Source organism: Natator depressus, chromosome 5, assembly GCF_965152275.1.
Source record: "Natator depressus isolate rNatDep1 chromosome 5, rNatDep2.hap1, whole genome shotgun sequence".
NCBI classification, from domain to species: domain Eukaryota; kingdom Metazoa; phylum Chordata; order Testudines; family Cheloniidae; genus Natator; species Natator depressus.
In genome coordinates, this window is record NC_134238.1 from 126,583,621 (window position 1) to 126,598,222 (window position 14,602).

A 14,602-nucleotide genomic window follows, 5' to 3' on the forward strand; every position below is an offset into this window, starting at 1 on the left:
TAGGGTGCTTTTCTTCAGGGGACACTCAGAGGTGCCCGTTCCTGCTGGGCTGTTTGCCTGTGGCTGAACAGAAATGTTCCCCGCTGTTAGCCATGGGGATGGGGGAGGGTTGAGGGGGTAGCCACGCAGTGGGGGGAGGCAAAATGCGACCTTGTAACGAAAGCACATGTACTATGTATGTAATGTTAACAGCAAGATTTACCCTGAAAGAGTGTAGCCACTGTTTTATAAAATGTGTCTTTTTAAATACCGCTGTCCCTTTTTTTTTCTCCACCAGCTGCATGTGTTTCAATGATCACAGGATCTTCTCCTTCCCAGAGGCTAGTGAAGATTAGAAAGAAAAAAAAAACGCACTCGTGATGAAATGTTCTCTGAGCTCATGCTGTCCTCCCACACTGACAGAGCACAGACGAATGCGTGGAGGCAAATAATGTCAGAGTGCAGGAAAGCACAAAATGACCGGGAGGAGAGGTGGCGGGCTGAAGAGAGTAAGTGGCGGGCTGAAGAGAGGGCTGAAGCTCAAATGTGGCGTCAGCGTGATGAGAGGAGGCAGGATTCAATGCTGAGGCTGCTGGAGGATCAAACCAGTATGCTCCTGTGTATGGTTGAGCTACAGCAAAGGCAGCTGGAGCACAGACTGCCACTACAGCCCCTGTGTAACCAACCGCCCTCCTCCCCAAGTTCCATAGCCTCCACACCCAGACGCCCAAGAACGCGGTGGGGGGGCTTCCGGCCAACCAGCCACTCCACCACAGAGGATTGCCCAAAAAACAGAAGGCTGGCATTCAATAAATTTTAAAGTTGTAAACTTTTAAAGTGCTGTGTGGCATTTTCCTTCCCTCCTCCACCACCCCTCCTGGGCTACCTTGGTAGTCATCCCCCTATTTGTGTGATGAATGAATAAAGAATGCATAAATGTGAAGCAACAATGACTTTATTGCCTCTGCAAGCGGTGATCGAAGGGAGGAGGGGCGGATGGTTAGCTTACAGGGAAGTAGAGTGAACCAAGGGGCGGGGGGTTTCATCAAGGAGAAACAAACAGAACTTTAACACCGTAGCCTGGCCAGTCATGAAACTGGTTTTCAAAGCTTCTCTGATGCGTACCGTGCCCTCCTGTGCTCTTCTAACCGCCCTGGTGTCTGGCTGCGCGTAACCAGCAGCCAGGCGATTTGCCTCAACCTGCCACCCCGTCATAAACATCTCCCCCTTACTCTCACAGATATTGTGGAGCACACAGCAAGCAGTAATAACAGTGGGAATATTGGTTTTGCTGAGGTCTAAGCGAGTCAGTAAACTGCGCCAGCGCGCCTTTAAACGTCCAAATGCACATTCTACCACCATTCTGCACTTGCTCAGCCTGTAGTTGAACAGCTCCTGACTACTGTCCAGGCTGCCTGTGTACGGCTTCATGAGCCATGGCATTAAGGGGTAGGCTGGGTCCCCAAGGATACATATAGGCATTTCAACATCCCCAACAGTTATTTTCTGGTCTGGGAATAAAGTCCCTTCCTGCAGCTTTTGAAACAGACCAGAGTTCCTGAAGATGCGAGCGTCATGTACCTTTCCCGGCCATCCCACGTTGATGCTGGTGAAACGTCCCTTGTGATCCATCAGAGCTTGCAGCACTATTGAAAAGTACCCCTTGCGGTTTATGTACTCGCCGGCTTGGTGCTCCGGTGCCAAGATAGGGATATGGGTTCCGTCTATGGCCCCACCACAGTTAGGGAATCCCATTGCAGCAAAGCCATCCACTATGACCTGCACATTTCCCAGGGTCACTACCCTTGATATCAGCAGATCTTTGATTGCGTGGGCTACTTGCATCACAGCAGCCCCCACAGTAGATTTGCCCACTCCAAATTGATTCCCAGCTGACCGGTAGCTGTCTGGCGTTGCACGCTTCCACAGGGCTATCGCCACTCGCTTCTCAACTGTGAGGGCTGCTCTCATCTTGGTATTCATGCGCTTCAGGGCAGGGGAAAGCAAGTCACAAAGTTCCATGAAAGTGCCCTTACGCATGCGAAAGTTTCGCAGCCACTGGGAATCGTCCCAGACCTGCAACACTATGTGGTCCCACCAGTCTGTGCTTGTTTCCCGAGCCCAGAATTGGTGTTCCACAGCATGAACCTGCTCCATTAGCACCATGATGCATGCATTGGCAGGGCCCATGCTTTCAGAGAAATCTGTGTCCATGTCCTGATCACTCACATGACCGCGCTGACGTCGCCTCCTCGCCCGGTATCGCTCTGCCAGGTTCTGGTGCTGCATATACTGCTGGATAATGCGTGTGGTGTTTAATGTGCTCCTAATTGCCAAAGTGAGCTGAGCGGGCTCCATGCTTGCCTTGGTATGGCATCCGCACAGAAAAAAGGCGCGGAACGATTGTCTGCCGTTGCTCTGATGGAGGGACGGGCGACTGACGACGTGGCTTACAGGATTGGCTTACAGGGAATTAAAATCAACAAAGGGGGTGGCTTTACATCAATGAGTATTTCAGGCAGTACTTCACGGAGGGTTCCAATAAGAAATGGTGCACCTAAGTAATTGTTCTTATTGGAACAAGCAGGTTGGTCTGGCCTCTGATTGATACATGGCTAGATTTACCTCGCTGCACCTTCTCTGTGAGTGACTGCAGTGTGACCTAGAGGAATGAGTCCCCTAGACAGGGGAGAGGGGGAAGCAAATGAGTGCAAAACAAATCTGGTCTATTTCTTGTTTTGATCCACTCCATCTATCTTTTACATCTTTGGCTGGCAGCAGACGGTGCAGAAGGACTGCAAACCATTCACACCTCATGGCTGCTCGGCAGAAGACAGTGCAGTAGGACTGCTAGCCATCTTCATCTCTTGCCTGCCTGCCAGAAGATGATACAGTAGGACTGCTAGCAATCCGTATCGCCTGCCTGCTCACCATAAGATGGTTCAATAGGACTGACTGCAGGACTAAAGAGAATGACCTGGTCAAGTCACTCCAAATTTAGTCCCTGCGCACATGTCTGCCCAGGCGCTCCTGGCCGATGTGGTCAGGAGCACCTCGGACATGACGATGACGGCTACCAGTTGTACTGTACCGTCTGCTGCCACAAGGCAATGGGTTGATGCTGCTGTGTAGCAATGCAGTACCGCGTCTGCCAGCACCCAGGAGACATACGGTGACGGTTACCTGAGCGGGCTCCATGCTTGCCCTGGTATGGCGTCTGCACAGGTAACTCAGGAAAAAAGGCGCGAAACGATTGTCTGCCCTTGCTTTCACGGAGGGAGGGAGGCAACGGGGGCCTGACGATATGTACCCAGAACCACCCGCAACAATGTTTTAGCCCCATCAGGCATTGGGATCTCAACCCAGAATTCCAATGGGCAGCGGAGACTGCAGGAACTGTGGGATAGCTACCCACAGTGCAACACTCCGGAAGTCGACTCTAGCCTCGGTACTGTGGAAGCACTCCGCCGAGTTAATGCACTTAATGCACTTAAAGCATTTTCTGTGGGGACACACACACTCGAATATATAAAACCGATTTCTAAAAAACCGACTTCTATAAATTCGACCTAATTTCGTAGTGTAGACATACCCTTAGAGACTAACCAATTTATTTGAGCATAAGCTTTCACGAGCTACAGCTCACTACAGAGGCTCAAATTCAGCCATTTGAGCCAGGCCGTTGAGCCAGCCATGGAATACCACAGCCGCTGAAATCCATGGTAGCTGCACAGGCACTTCAAAGAGCAGAATTTAATCCACTATGTTTGGAAGACTACGGGTTGGTCCTGAGCTCTATCCCTGAATTATTCATTGCCACATGGAAGTGTACTGTGCAGTAATGAAAGGTAGTTTCATCGGCAGATAAATATGGATTGGAACATGTTGCCAAATGGAATTTTGAAACTTGGAATGAGCCAGATCATCATGACTTCGATAATGTGTCAATGAGTGTCAAAGGTAAGTTTGTTTCTTTTGACCTTGATTTAATTTGTGTGGGAGTGGAGTAGGGTAGGGGCAGGTGGGGTGAAAAATAATAGGGTATATACAGGTATATTCTGTTTTATAAGGGATTGGCCCTGGGTGTGATCCACATAACGTCCATTAATAGCATTCCTGCCCTGAATTTCATAAAGTCTCAGGTTAGACTTTAACATGAGAGAAAACAGAAATGAGGGTGGGGAATGGGGAGTAAGGGTGACACCAATACAACCATGTTTTTCATTGTTTGGTTATAAACTAAAGTTGTGCTATGAAGTTTTCTTTTCTGCTTTAAAGCCATGTGTTTTAATAGATGTGTGCCTTGATAGCTTGCCCAGGCAAAATCCTTTAAAGGAGCTTCCTGTTGCCGAGACTGTATGAAACCAAGGGAGGGGACTTCGAGACCCCTGTTGTGATCAGTAATGGAGAGAGGAAGTGGAAAAAGGTGGCTTCAAACACATTGTATGCTGTTAGTTGTGCGTACTTTCTAATTGCTCACAGCCCGCTGCAGCAATATGAGGACTGACCATACTCTTCGGTAATTTGAATCAAGACACCATTATAATTTTAAGCTGTAACCATCTACTGTATACATAATTGTTCTGACTCTAGGGTTTCTCAATTATTACGATGCATGCTCAGAAGGGTTAAGAGAAGCTAGTTCTTTACTGAAATTTGGAGGCCCGGGAGATTCTTTCCATCCATTCCCAAAGTCGCCCATCTGCTGGAGTCTTCTACATCACTGCTACAATGGAACCAACTTCTTCACTGGAGCAACTGGTGTGAGGTTGGACTACATAGCCCTACATAAGAAGGTCAGTCCAAGGCTTCTAACTGTTTAATAAAGAAAAGTGTACATGAGAGTATTTCTTAATCCAATGACAGGTTTCAGAGTAGCAGCCGTGTTAGTCTGTATCCGCAAAAAGAAAAGGAGTACTTGTGGCACCTTGGAGACTAACAAATTTATTTGAGCATAAGCTTTCTGTAGCTCACGAAAGCTTATGCTCGAATAAATTTGTTAGTCTCCAAGGTGCCACAAGTACTCCTTTTCTTCTTAATCCAATGTATTGCTATGGTTGACTGTGCAGCCCCTCTGGTTTATAAACTTCACTTTCAGAATTCGGCTCTGCCCGTACTGGAGTACGTAACCATAACAATTCCAGAGTGTTCTAATAGACAAACCTCCTTCCAAGCTGAATGCTTCCATGTCTAGTGTCCACTTGAAAACAGCTTTTCCGCTACTTTCACAGGTGGAGAGTGGGGGAAAATAAACAGTTTTCCCCTTTAAAACAATAGTCTTGACCACCTGTCAACAGTTCTAGTGCCTGAGCAGATAGACTAGAAATGTTAAAGTTGACAGGCAAGTTGTGATGATCTCTTTTATTGGACCAGCTTCTGATGGTGAGAGAGACCAGCTTTCGAGCCACGCAGAGCTCTTCTTCAGATCCAATAAAAGATATTACCTCACTCACTTTGTTTCTCTAATAGCCTGGGACCGACACAGCTACAACAACACTGCACACAAATCTGACAGGGACATACGTGCTTGTGCTCTGTCTTACAGAGCAGAGGTTCTCAAACTGGGGGGCAGGCCCTCCTGGGGGGGCAAAGAATGTATTCGAGGGGAGGGGGAACGTGAGAAGCTTTAGGGGGAAAAAACCTTACTGCACACATTTAACCCACAGCAATGAATAATTAGCAAAGCTGACTCCTCCAGCCATACCAGGGCCTTAGATGGTGCTGTGCATTTTGATGGATTTCTGTTAAGCTTGCATAGCATTATACAAAATCGTTGCCATCTGTACATTAATCCGTTTGCTATGATGCGGTGTACATATTTATTTGTAAACAAATCGACCATAATCGCAAGTTTGATTTTGTTCTTATTACAATGAATCGTTGGCTCTGTTTGAATCAGTGCTTCACTGTTTTTAATATTTAGTGAGAGCTGCATGTTGATTTTTTTTATCAATATATGTACTTGTGGGGGCAATAAACAACTACAGACACAAAGAAGGGGGGCCTAATCAAATAAGTTTGAGAACCACTGTTCAGAATACCATACATGACACTTTGCTTCCTCATTTTGCATGAAACGGGATTCCTATTGTTACAGGGAGCTGGAAGTTCTCTTCACATATTAGAGCAAGAAACAGAAGCAATGGAACAAATTCAGAAGTTGTTCCCAAATTTCACCTCGGTTCCTATATACAATGATGAAGCAGACCTCCTGGTTGGATGGTCAGTTCCCCAAACGTGGAGAGCTGATGTGACCTATGCAGCCATGGTGGTGAAGGTAACTCAATGCTCACTTAGTGTCTTCACCTAATAAGCTAATCTGCAGAGCAAGTATTTTATTAAACTAAATTGAACGTTTTATTAGGTTTCTGGATGGACTTCAGGAAAAAATTACAAGCCAAATCCTGAAGTTTGAATGCTCTCACACCAGGGTGTCAGGTGATTTAACTTCACAGCTTTAGTTAATTCATCTTCCATTCCCAAGTGTCTCTGTAGAAAACAGCCCTATGAAAACTCCTCCTCCTTTGAGAACTGGAGAATGTGCGGGGGACACTGTTACTGTGAATCCTACTGCATGATTGGCTAAACTCACTTTCCCTCATTCCCTGTAATAGGCTCGCCACTATCTTCTTGCGGTGCATTATACACCCGCAACTGTACAAAATCATCCTTTCCCAGAAAGCCCTAAGCACCATTAACATCCTCCTTGACTGCTTAATGCAGTAGTTCTTGGGCTTTGGGTGAGGTCTCTGCACAGAGGGCTGACATGACCTCATTATTACTGCCCGCACCAAGGGTCAGACCATGCAATGGGCATATGGCCCTGAGTTAGGGGGGCAGTGCAGAACTAGGTAACCATGGAGGCAACTGCAATGCTGGGGAAGAGACCACCTCCTCCTGGGAGCATGCCAGTTGTACCAACCTGTGAATGTTCCCTGTGGTATCTGCTGAACCATACCCTCACATTTGGAGAGGAGATGTGAGCAACTTGATGGATCTTTCTAAGTCCCGCAAAGCCCATGGGAGTATTGACCCGAAAGATTGACTGGGTTTGCACACTTGGATGTGCACAAACCTCTAAGTGTGAGCTGGCACATCTCATTTCTCAAATACTTCCCACCTGTGGTATACTTGTGATGGACAGAGACAAGCTTTCAGGCTAACACAGAGCCCTTCTTCTGGTCTGGGAAAGGTTATTTAGCGTAAGTAGTTAACACCTTTCAATCTGTTCCACCTTGTATTTAGCAGTGTCACTGAGTACCTTGCCCAGACCTGAAGAAGAGCTCTGTGTAAGCTCGAAAGTTCATCTCTCTCACCAACAGAAGTTGGGCCACTAAAAGATATTATCATGTCTCTCTAATATCCTGGGACCAACACAGCTATGGCTACACTGTATACTTGTGATAGCTTTATCACTGCTTATGTCATACCAATTTTTGCTGACTCTTTAAAGAAAGTGAGTCTCCTCTCAGCCTTTTCACAGGCTCCTTATTATTGCCTTGCAAAAAGTGTAAACATTTGGGGGATTTGCCTGCAGAACACTTCACATTTCTGCTCTGGCCTACACTTTTGATCTGTCTCCTTGTTGCATTGGTCGCCATTTTACAGAGGAATAAAAGGGGCGTGCCCAAGGTCACTCAGCAAGGAATTGGAACCGGGGCCAAAGTCTGCACTTTGTTATGCCCGTGTAAATCCAAAGCAATTCCACCAAGATCAGTGGAGTTATTTCGTACTGTTTGGGTGTAAGCCCAGAGTGCTAGTCCAATACTTAGACCATAAGGCTACCTCTTGTATTGCAATTAATAGTATATGTGGTCCATTAATGAATGATCCTAATCACTGTCCCAGTTATTATAATTGGTGAAACGGTAAGGGCAAAACGCTGCTAAGTTCTTATACATACAGTACAATGAGGTCACTATTGAAACATTATTTTGACAGAAAATGCGGAAATCACATCTCTAGTGACAGCTCTTTACATAAGTACTAAACCACGCTAATAATTCCATCCTCTGGACACTTAAGACAACTTCCTGAGGAAGTGTGTGTCAACCTTCACTATTAATAAAAGAGTTTCTCAGGGATGGTGTGAAGTCTCCAGATTTTTCGAAAGGACTGCTACGGAATTCTCTTCAGAAATCTAGTAGAGCTATCTCCATTGTCTGTAATTCCAGTGTCCAGCTAACATGGCTTGAGCCCCTTCACCTCCTGCTTACACAGAGTGTCTAGAACACTCTTCCTTTGTGCAACGCTTGGCATTCTCACAGAGAGCCCGCTGCTCCCTGTGCATTTGCACAGGTAGGGTTAATCCTTCACATCTGAGTCAATGCACTGCCGCAATCCTACTGATGCGCTAATTTTTTTAGCCAACCTGAGAGCTTATCTGAACTAAAGCCACTCTGAGATGATCTTCATGAATTTTGAAACCAAAATGTTGTGTGCTTTTGCTTTCATTGCATGTTCAGCTCTTCATCCTGCACACACATGTGGCAGCATAGAGGTGAAACTACACCTCTACCCTGATATAACGCTGTCCTCGGGAGCCAAAAAATCTTACCATGTTATAGGTGAAACCGCGTTATATCGAACTTGCTTTGATCCCCCGGAGCATGCAGCCCTGCCCCCCCCGGAGCGCTGCTTTACCGCGTTATATCCGAATTTGTGTTATATCGGGTCGCGTTATATCGGGGTAGAGATGTAGTTCTGTAGCTTCACTACAATATCCAAATGAAGCTAGGGTGCTCTACTCCGCTGTTTTCAGCGGGTAAACAAATGCACGGAAATGAGTTAAAGTGGCCCCCGACAGAAGCAGCCCATCATGTAGAACTGCCGCAGGATCATGTATGCTGAATATGCAGTTCAACAGAAACAAGACTGTTGGTTTTAAAATAGGAATCTATTCGTTAGAGTGTTGGCAAGAAGTGTTTTTTCCCCAGCATGATGGCCAGTTTTTCGCTTTACTTTACAGGTAATCATCCAACATCAAAACCTGCTCATTTCCAAAGCCAACAACACTATCAACTACACTTTACTGAGTAATGACAATGCTTTCATGAACTACCATCCCCATTACTTCACCCAGAGAACACTGACTGCCCGATTTCAGATGAACAACACAAAGCCACCTCATGTCCAGATGGTGAGGAAGCCTGTGCTGACTGTAATGGGATTGCTGGCACTGCTAGGTATGGTAAATATTTGTTTTAAGTCGCTAAATGCCAATCCCCAGTCACGTGCAAGTTACATGCTTAAAATCTATCAACAAGTCATCTACTCCATCTTCCTGCTAAAGCAGGGTTATTCCCTCCTCCACATTTACTAGCAATTTGTCCAGTCCAGTTGTGTGTGTCACAAGGAATGGTGCTTCCACCCCTCTCCCTGGGAGATTAACAGTCTTGGTGTCAGGCTGTTTTCCTGACAGTCTATTATCCCTCTAAATTGATCCTATTGCTTCTGTTTATACCCCATATGCCACCTCGGTCAGTACCTTTCCTTTTACATTTGTGGACTGGTATCCCCCCGGGCCAGGTCCATTCAAGCTATATTTCTCTTTAATAAGCTCTCCGGCCTCTCAGTTCTTCTGAGCTCCTGCCAAGGTGTTAATCTAGGCCCTGATTCTCTTAGATACATGCTTAAGTCTTATTGACTTAAAACTATTATTAGGCATGTAGTACCTAAAGGCCAAACAGGTTGGCAGACCACCTAGGTGCTGTACAGACATAGTAAATGAGATTTGTGCACATGTTGAAGTGCTTTGCAGAACCAGGGCTATATTTCCAGAGCTGAACACCATGGGCAGTTTCAGTTATGCCAAGGTAAATCCAGTGACTTCACCAGTGCTACTTCAAATTCATGCTGGTATAACCAAGTAATTTATAGCTCAGCCTGCATATAGACAGTTACGAGTTTCACCTCATCACAGGTCTACAGCTGGGCTAGTTACCTTTTGTGACAAAAATATATTTTTACTTTCAGGGGAAAACCAAGTTTTTGCAGATATTATCAGCAAAGACGAAAGTGCCGACACCGACACTGTTGGCGTACTAGCCACCGCGCACACTCCTGCTGAGCTACAGCCGTCAGACAGCTGGCAGGCCAACATACTGATCTACGCTAGTGATGATAACCAGACATCCTCTAACATCAGTGCTGTAACAGTGAACATTACCCATTTCCCCAGGCATGCAGGTAAACGGGCTGTGTGGGGGGATTTGCGTACTGGAGCCCCAGGAAAAGGTTCACGTTAAACATTTCCAAAGTGTTCATTTCATAACTGAGGTCACAGCTAGAATTTGTATTCCATTTGTGACTAGAAATCTCTCCTTACCTGGCAGCCCCAGATTTTCTGGGGTCTGGGAGCACTGTATTAGGAAAGATTGTGGATCCTGATCCCAGAGTTGGACCTGCCTCCGGTCTTTAAGGGATACTGTGAATTCTACCCTTTCAGAAACTATTCAGCCCAGCTGCCCCTGAGCCAGGTCTCGCTGAGCAAAGAGTTCCCTCTGGGATTGATCACAATGTAATCTAGATATTGAACATTGCACAATGTATAGGATTTGCTGGTGTTGTCTTCAACAGTTGCTACTAGGGTTCAGCACCTGTGAAAGTCAGGACACTTCTATTTAGGAGCCTAGATAGGAATTTAAAAGCATAACATTAAGGACCAAGGCTTGAAAATATTTAGTCTTAAGCACTTGTGAACATTTTACTCCGAGTCTCATTGACTTTCAGTGAGATTCAGGCTCTGAAGTCACTTTTGAAAAAGAAAAGTCATTTAAGCACTTTTGAAAGTCTTACCCTTCGTTTTTAAACCCAGATCAGGAGCTTTACATGTTTCCTTTGTGTTTCCAAAGATCTTGTGTATGTGACGTACTACCTGGACAACAACCTAACCAATCCCTATTTGGAGTGGAAGAAAGTAGAAAGCCCTGATTTTCCTTCTGTAAAGCAATTCCAACAAATAAGGGATGCCGAGGTATGATGCGTATGTGGTAAAAACTGTCAGTGTCAACACACTGTTCATGAACTGGTGACATTATGGCTAAGGAGCCTGATGACTGGTTTATGTTCTGGAGTAGTATTTCTCAAACTGGGGTCCGCGGAACTGGGGGTCCCCAAGGGTACTCCAGGGGGTCTGCGGGCCGCACTGATCAACTCCTCCCTTCCCCTCCCTCCCTCAACTCCTCCCCTTCTTTCCCAGCACCTCCTGCACGCTGGAAGATTATAGGCGCTAAAAGTCCAGCAGCACAGCGGGGCTCAGGCAGGTTACGTGCCTGCCCCGGCTCCACGCTGCTCCTGGAAGCAGCCAGTATGTCCCTGCGCCCCTGGTGGGGGCGGGGGGTGGCAGTGGGTCTCCACATGCTTCCCTCGCCCAGAGCGCTGACTCCACAGCTCCCATTGGCCTGCGGGCAGGGGCAGCGCACGGAGATCCCCTGCTCCCCCACACACACACCTAGGAGCCGTTGCTTTCGGAAGCCATCCAAGGTAAGTGCCACCCGGCAGGAACCCACACTCCAACCCCCTGCCCTATCCCAGAACCCACAACCCGCACCCAAACTCCATCCCAGAACCCGCACCCCCTCCTGCACCCCAACCCCGTGCCCCAGCCTGGTGAAAATGAGTGAGGGTGGGGGAGAGCGAGTGATGGGGGGATGGGAGGATGGAGTGAGTGGGAGGCGGAAAGAGGTGGGGCAGGGGTGGGGTCTTGGGGAAAGGGGTGGAGTGGGGGGCGGAGCCTGGGGCTGAACAGGGGGTTTGGGGGTCCCAAAAAAATTTTAAATCAAAATGGGGGTCCTCAGGTTGCTAAAGTTTGAGAACCGCAGTTCTGGAGGATTATTTAGATACTAAGTTTAGCATGGACTGAGTCATGTGGTTATCACCTCTTTCCTCCTTGATTACCATGATAAGCCTAGACAGGTAGCTGCATTACAGCTTGCTCGAAAGCTTTTAAGACTGCTAAGGGACTGCAGAGATGAGTGGGAACCCTCTTGTTTGTGTCTGCTCTTTGCTGTTTACATTAGATTTTAAATCTAAGTCCATAGTAGTACTGACCAGGGGAAAAATAAAATGTAGGACAAGTCTCAGACAGGTGGCAGTTAGCATGTGCAGCCCTCCAACCACCAGAGATGGGCAATTCAGACACATTTGGCATTGTAGCAGCTTTTACTAAACATTCAGCCTACATATGCCAAAAGGACAGAATGCAGATCACCAACCTGCCTTACCGATTGTCCCGCAGTTTAAGAAGTGACTGCCCTGCCTTGGTCAAGCAGTAACAGATGTTTAAAGCAAGTAATCTCCTCTCTTATTCCTCTGAAAATAAATCCAAACCAGAAAGTGAATGACATTTTGGGTGAAATCCTGGCACCATTGGAGCCAGTGGCAACTCTCATTGACTTTAATACGGGCTGGGTTTCACCTTTGTGGTTTTTTAATGCCCTATTACAGAGTTTCTCAAGTTTCTGGAGCTGGTAATAATTTACAGATTAAAGAATATCTGCAAACCCTCCCTCAAGACTTCTGATCCCTAACCATGACCAGGCCAAAGGCATGTAACTACCATGCTCTAACTAGCAACTAATTATACAAAATTCATGAAAGAGAAGCATTGTACTCAGTACAATGGAGAAACCTGTCTGGCTGCTGGAAGACAGTGCAGACTGGATTGGCTAAAAAGATTTAAGGAACCTTGATTAACAATCTATGGCAATTCTACACTTATCGCCACCATCTGAGAAACTTGACTAGCTGAACTACAAGGAGAAAAGTGGGATGAGATCTTACACCTTAGTCATCCTCCTCCTTCAGAGCTATCCAAAGCTGGCTGAGGCCCTGGCATGAATCTTGCTGCCAAGTTGCTGCCCCTCTTTCTGTGTGGGAGATCAGGGAAGCACAGCTAGGTCTGAAATTCCCTCCAAATGCTGACTTATCAGCTGCTCAGTTTCTTCAATAGAGTCTGAAACAAGAGGAAACAACTCCACTTGGTTATCAGCTTCCAGGTGTTTTCTACAATGAGTGCTTCTGCCTTGCTATGCATGGACAGAACATCGATATTCCCAGCTGGAGAGACGAGTGAAGCTCAATGAAGTGCCCATGTACATCAGTAACTTAAACTAAGTGCCGCACCAAAGATGAATTGGTGAAGGCATCAGCAAAGGGAGAATGCTGATCACACAGGAAAACCTACACCTCTGTCCTTAAAATCAAGAGGAGAATGGGAACTTTGCCTCATGAAAGCCACCTCGCAGTGTGAGAGGAGCTACTGGTGGTGGGAAACTAGGGCTTAGCAGGGCAATGCAAAAGCTCTACATTTACTGGACAGCTTTCCAGGAAGGTCAGTAGTTCAGAGCTTGATGAAGGACCGGTGAGGTTTGCAGGCCCGCAGCGTATGAAAGTGTGAGGCAGTCGGTATGATGTTTGGGATCCATATGATCAGGTTGCTTTTAACTGTCATCAGCTGGGCTCTGTCCCCACAGATTGCAATACGCCACTCCCACTGAAAGCAGAGATCTGCGGCTGCTTCCCGGAAGGTCTCAAATAAGCACTGTATGTGTCCTGGGCCAGCTTTACCAAGGAGCTAGTGGAAGAGAGCTGACTAGCCACAGTAGGAACTAGACAGAAAAGCCCCACGCGGAGAGGTAGAGAGAACCCTTCCATAACAAAACCAACATCTTGTGCTGGATACCAGCTGGGGTCAGATCCAGAGGGACAAAAATCAACATATTTTTCTCCCTCAGGGGGTCTGGAGCTGCCCTCGTTCACTGGGCATTTAAAGAGCTGGTGACTTAAATTCAGAGGAGTGGGGGACTGAGGACAGCTGGCCCCATCTGCCCACTGACTGTGTGAATGAACATTCTGTAGCCCGCACTTTCCTTCCCCTCAGGGAAAGCCTGCTAGCTTCCTTCTGCACTCTCAGGTGTAGGGGCTAAGTTAAGGGTGATGTGGGGCAATGCATCTCCCCCTTCTTAGTCCAAAGTAGATAGGAACTTCCCGTGGTTTGGGTATCCAGCACTCTCCTGCCTCCTCCCCATCACTCAGGCATCCATGAGATCCTTGCTCTGCCATCTCTCTGAAACCTGCTTTCTCCCACTTATTTCCTCCAGCTGCAGAGGACACCATCCAGGCTTGAATTACCTGGCAGATGTTGAGGGGCAGAGCCAACTACAGGCTCTGTCTGCAGGCCGGACACTTAACTCATTCCTCCCCTGTCCAGTCGACAGCTTGTAAACGCCCTCACTGGCACAAAAGGGTCTGACGCTGATTTCAAGCGAGTAGCTGTTCCTATAACTCAGTCATTTCCACTGCGCAGGGAAGGTGCCTCTTTTGCCCACTGTGTGCACCTTGCACTGTGGTGAGCTTTGCAAAGATAGCTAATCAGAAAGGCGTTACTGGGTCATTACTCAAACTGGCATGCAAGTGGCCTTGGTTTTTGGGCTCCCTCCTTAAAACTGCAGACTACTTTCAGTGATGGATGTTTGGCTTCTAAAGATCACAATGACTCTGCAGGCTTCATACTCTGATGCAGCCCTTTGGAACAAACTGCACAAGGCACTCACAAAACTAATAAACCATACATCATATGTGTCCATCCTAGTTCCACATTTGCATAGGAACAGCCTGACGC

At 47.0% G+C, this 14,602-nt stretch overlaps 1 protein-coding gene across 2 annotated transcripts in view; it reads left to right on the top strand.

The window, feature by feature from the left end:
- Nucleotides 1–14,602, top strand: part of IDUA (alpha-L-iduronidase) — an 81,590-nt gene that overhangs the window by 52,472 nt on the left and 14,516 nt on the right. For both annotated transcript variants that reach the window (XM_074953601.1, XM_074953600.1), the window contains exons 5-10: nucleotides 3,844–3,939; nucleotides 4,573–4,775; nucleotides 6,077–6,256; nucleotides 8,948–9,164; nucleotides 9,955–10,167; nucleotides 10,833–10,954. In XM_074953601.1, the coding sequence (XP_074809702.1) occupies nucleotides 3,844–3,939; nucleotides 4,573–4,775; nucleotides 6,077–6,256; nucleotides 8,948–9,164; nucleotides 9,955–10,167; nucleotides 10,833–10,954 (1,031 nt within the window). The remainder of the gene's footprint in view (nucleotides 1–3,843; nucleotides 3,940–4,572; nucleotides 4,776–6,076; nucleotides 6,257–8,947; nucleotides 9,165–9,954; nucleotides 10,168–10,832; nucleotides 10,955–14,602) is intronic.